The sequence below is a fragment of the Montipora capricornis genome, chromosome 10, assembly GCF_036669925.1.
Source record: "Montipora capricornis isolate CH-2021 chromosome 10, ASM3666992v2, whole genome shotgun sequence".
NCBI lineage: Eukaryota > Metazoa > Cnidaria > Anthozoa > Scleractinia > Acroporidae > Montipora > Montipora capricornis.
In genome coordinates, this window is record NC_090892.1 from 31,334,978 (window position 1) to 31,339,977 (window position 5,000).

Below are 5,000 nucleotides of genomic sequence, written 5' to 3' on the forward strand. Positions count from 1 at the left end.
TGTAGTCACTTTCACAACTGCCTGCCGTATGTGGCCCAAGAACATTGAGATACAATGAGAACAGACAATCACACTTTGTGGAAAACTGTAAACTTCATATCTTTAGCTAATATTGGTTGTTTAAGTTGGTACAACACCATCCATTATGAGAATCCTTGATTGTTAACTTTCTTTATTGCACTTAAAGTAATAAATGCCAAGAGATACCTGTTTGTCCAAAAGATCTTACCCCTTGTGACATAAAGCGTCAAAATTATTTAGTTGAGTGACTACTATAAATACCAGAATGCAATGTTTCAGTAGTCACTCAACAAAAGAATTGTGATGCATTACTTAATAAGGGATATGGTCTATCGGGTGCATGTACATGTATCAGTATTAGAGGACTGCTTAAAATGCTTTACCTCTTAAAACAGCCTTCTACAGGTTTAACATCAGTCAATGGTCAATGAGGAACATCTTTGGGGCCAAAAGCTTCAAACCAGTATCAATCAAGACCAGTTAGAGCTACCATCAGTGAAATAAAAACTACGTATTGCCAAAACTAAGGCTAACCCTAGCACTAACCACAAGGGCAACCTACAGGTCAGTGCTTAGGCCTAATCCCAACCTAAAGTTCAAATACATACCTGCTAATATTACACGATGCAAGCCCGTGTTTAAGAAGAGCAACCCAGCTCTGCCATCCAATTAACGGCCAATGCTATTACTGAGCATACTTTCTAAAGTTCTACAGTGTTGTGTTTTCAACCATTGTTTTCAGCATCTTGTAGCCCAGTTGCATCATCTTCAACGTGGCGTCCTTGAAGGAAGGTCCACCACTACCTAACTCTTGGGAAGTCAACCATGATATATTTAAATGGTTACTGGTACAATTAAACTGGGATGAAAAAGTTATCCACAACATATAATATGTATGTTGTGGTTCAAAGTTGTTCTTGGTTTATAATTTTTCAAACCAGTTCATTTTTTATTTTTCTTTGTGTAATATTCATTATCATAATCTGAGGGAAAGGAAAAAGCAAAATTGAACCAGTTTGAAAAAAAATATTTAACCAAAGAGAAATTAAACCATAAGTCACAATGTGTACTCTCTTAGCTATTATATTATCTATTAAATAGCTGGGTCTTTATTGCCTAAGACCATATGCGATGCTCCCCATAACAGGGAGGTAAATAGAAAAAAAAAATTTCAGATTGCACTTAATACAAATAACATTGATCGCTCGCTGATCGCAAAGAGAATGCTAACTGGTATGGCAACTATTCGCTTATACTTGCCGGGCGTGGCGTGGAATTTCCGCTGCGGTATTTAATTGTGATAAACAAGTCTATCACTCACTTCACATGACAAGTGAGAAAACTGTAACAGGGCAACATACTTCTCTCAGGCAAATAAAGTTTATTGTATTGTTGTAATAACTGCTCCCTTTTGTCTTTACTAGTATTCCTTTTTTTATCACTACCACCAGTTTATTGAATGTTCTTCACTGTTCCTTTTCATTTAGTGTACAGTATTTTTTTGTCTTTTAACAGTGGAAAGATGCAGACCAAAGTTCATTTATGGACTCTAAACTTAAATGTGTGTTTGATTTTGTGGACGACCATGACGAACCAACCAGCAGTGGCATAGGAGGAAATGTAAGCCATTTTAGAGTTGCTTTCTGTGCATGTGAAATGCCTCTGCAGCTTGAAATTATTTTTTTGCCATGGTTTTAATTGCTGTGTAAAAGGTGGGTGGCCATGTAAACAAGTCTTTGTGCAGGTTTGCTGTCAGCATTGAATTTTGACCTGTATCAAGGATGTAATTTTCTTGCTTAAGTCACCATCTCAAGAATTGAGGAAGTACGTGGGCAAAATTGAAGTTCACAACAAGTGTAAGATGTACAAAACAAAGCTTTTCCTTGCAGTAAAATTCAATAAATGTGATCAGCTTGTCATAGAAAGTTGGTAAATTCTCTTGTCTTTAATCAGAGAGTATTAAATTTTACCATCTGAATCTTCAAAATTATTATTTCCTGTAAAACTGAAGATACATTTTGATGTTTGCAGTTTTGCCATGACACCACAGTTCAATAAAGTAAGACAGTGTGCAGTTTGTGTACAACAGCCTTTACTTGTACACGTATTGATGTTTTTATATTATGCAAATTTCACGTTTGCAAGTGGCAGCTTACCGTTTCTTTTGTTGTGCAATGCAATACCACACAAAGCAAAAGTATCGCAATGGATAACAAAGACATGCAAAAAATGTATAAAATTATACTCTTATTTACACGCATACACGCATGTATATTGACATGCATGTGCGTCATACTGTATGTGCATATGGTACTGGTATGCAAAGTTTGCTTGTCTTTGAGCTGTACTGTAAACGTTTTTTGTGGGAGAAGAGAGAACATGAGAAAAGTAACCACTTGTACAGTACTGCTTGAACTTACAGTTGTATTAACTTTTTCCACATCATTGTTGCATCATCACCCGGGAAGTTTCCTTTGGTAATTATGTGGCAGGACATGTTTTTGCAGACTGGGGTCTAAAATGTGGCCAGGCTCTAAAGTTGCCACAAAAGAGCTTTGGTAACACCTCACTAATTAAGAGCAAATTCCCACAAAATTCAAATAATTATAGTCCGGTTAAGACTTGAAAATTTAAATTCGCCCCACTTTAGCATATAAGTAGGCCTCAGTAAAAGTGAAAACGTCATGCATTTTCTTTCCTTAAATATTTCGGTATTTCCGAGAAAAACAATATTTTTCAATTTCACGTCCTGGCATCAAGTTAGCGAGTCCCAACCGGGCTGAAAACCGACCATTTTCATTCGCTTTGTGTGTCGTTCCAAAAGATTTTACATTCTAACTATATAAGGATAGGTCTTCCAATATATGTAAAGTTTAGTTTGGGCAAATGAATAAGCACTCGTCAAAAAATTATTCAAATCGTACGGAAAAATCAAAATCACGCCAGTAGTCGAATGCGTGACCAAACATTACCCGTGTATTTATAATTAATGAAATCCCTACATTTCGAAATATCTGCATTACTAAGGCACACTGCAGCATAAATATGTTCACTTTAGCTCGGATATGATATCTTGACTGTCAAACAACGTTTCTCTCCAGTCATTTCTTCAATGGCGTTCCGCTAAGTTTGTAAGATGAGAACCTCCGTAACGGGCATCTGTTTGGTAGATTTAACCTCAAAAAGTGATTTTGCGAAGTCCCTATGCAACCTGTACCTTGGTGGTTCATTGTATTGCTCGATAGAATCACTCAACCTGCTTTGAAGCAGAAATAGCCAGTGACAACGAATAAGCCACATGTATGATTGCTCCGTCTTTCTAATTTGCATATTGTGCAGCATATGGCAAAATTCTTTGCACTGGTTAGGGGTGGGGATTTTTGTAAGCTGAGCGTCGGCCAATAACATGCAACAAAAAAACGCATTTGAATCTCAGTACTGTGGTTCTACGGAAAACGAAATTAGAATTTTTTGTATATTTATTTTATACTATAATTGACCATGCGACAAAAATGTTGGTTTTTTGAGATTTAATTTTGTTTACTTTCCCTAGACGACAGTAACTTAATTAACTAATACCAAATAAAGTAAAGAAAGTCCTTTTTCCCACGAGAAATTTTAACAGCAAAGCCGCTGTTAAAATCATGGCACTAGTTGGTAGTATTTGTTCTCACGATCGACACGACCATAGCAAATTATGCATCAGTCAATTCTAGCCGTAACACCCCCCCCCCCCCCCCCCCGGGCTAATCACAAGACTTCCACTTATGTCCAGGTTTGACCCTAATTAGATGCACGCCCAATTTTGACATCCAACACAAAGTGTCCCTTTAAGTCTAAGCATCTGCTACCTATTTTCAACAATAAGGTAAAGGTAAAGGTTAGCATTATTTTTAGCTTTGGGTAAATGCAGCAGTTAATCTTCACTTAAAGAGCAGCATTTGGGATACACTTTGGGACATAAATTGTCTGTATTCTGAGACACAAGTGATGTTGAAGTTGGCTAGAAGAGCAAGGGGACACTTCGTGACGCTTATTGCAATCCGTGTGCATCTAATTAGGGTCAAACCTGAACATATCTCAAGACTTCAAGGACAACAGGTCGTGTTAGTTGATTCTTATTTTATTTATTTCCTTATATTTTGGTTTGTTTTGAATATTTTGACTAGAATAAGGACAACCCTGTTAACAATGTTTACAATAAAACAATTATCAGTTTAAGAAATGTCACAACTAGTGGGTTCTTATTTATTGTCCTGTCTAACCAAAAAGTATGGCAACAGCATCAGCCTGTATAGAGACGACGGTTTGGCAGCTTTTAACTTAAACCCTTAACAGATCGAAAGAATCAAGAAGGGCTTCTGCCAAATTTTCCGTGAAAACGACTTAAAGATCACAGTCGAAGCAAACATCACTAAAGTAAATTTCTTAGACGTCACCCTTGACCTCCAATCTGGAAAGCACTATCCCTACACAAAAGAAGGAAACATCCCACTCTACGTTCACAAGAAATCCAATCACCCCCCATCCATCCTAAAGAACATACCGGAATCCATAAACAAGCACCTCTCAGAAATTTCTTCTGACAAAGAATCATTTGATAAAGCGAAAGAAACCTACCAAGATGCACTCTACAAGAGCGGCTACATATATAATCTAACCTACAGAAAAACAACTCCAGAAACCAAACACAGCAAGAATAGGCCTAGAAACATCACCTGGTTCAATCCTCCGTACAGCCAAAACGTCAAAACAAAAGTTGGAAAGTGTTTCCTCACCTTAATCGGCAAGCACTTCCCAAAATCACACCCTTTGCACAGAATTTTCAACCAGAACACTCTCAAAATTACTTATAGCTGCATGAGCAATGTAAAAACAATTATCTCCAACCAAAATAAAGCCATCATTAACAAGTCATCAAATCCACCCGCTCAAACTATCAACACTTGCAACTGCCGTGACAAAAGATCCTGCCCTCT

At 37.2% G+C, this 5,000-nt stretch overlaps 1 protein-coding gene across 1 annotated transcript in view; it reads left to right on the plus strand.

The window, feature by feature from the left end:
- LOC138019974 (vesicle-associated membrane protein-associated protein B-like) overlaps positions 1–5,000 on the plus strand; it is an 81,595-nt gene that overhangs the window by 60,010 nt on the left and 16,585 nt on the right. Inside the window, exon 4 of the mRNA XM_068866962.1 lies at positions 1,537–1,641. Coding sequence (XP_068723063.1) covers positions 1,537–1,641 — 105 coding nt within the window. The remainder of the gene's footprint in view (positions 1–1,536; positions 1,642–5,000) is intronic.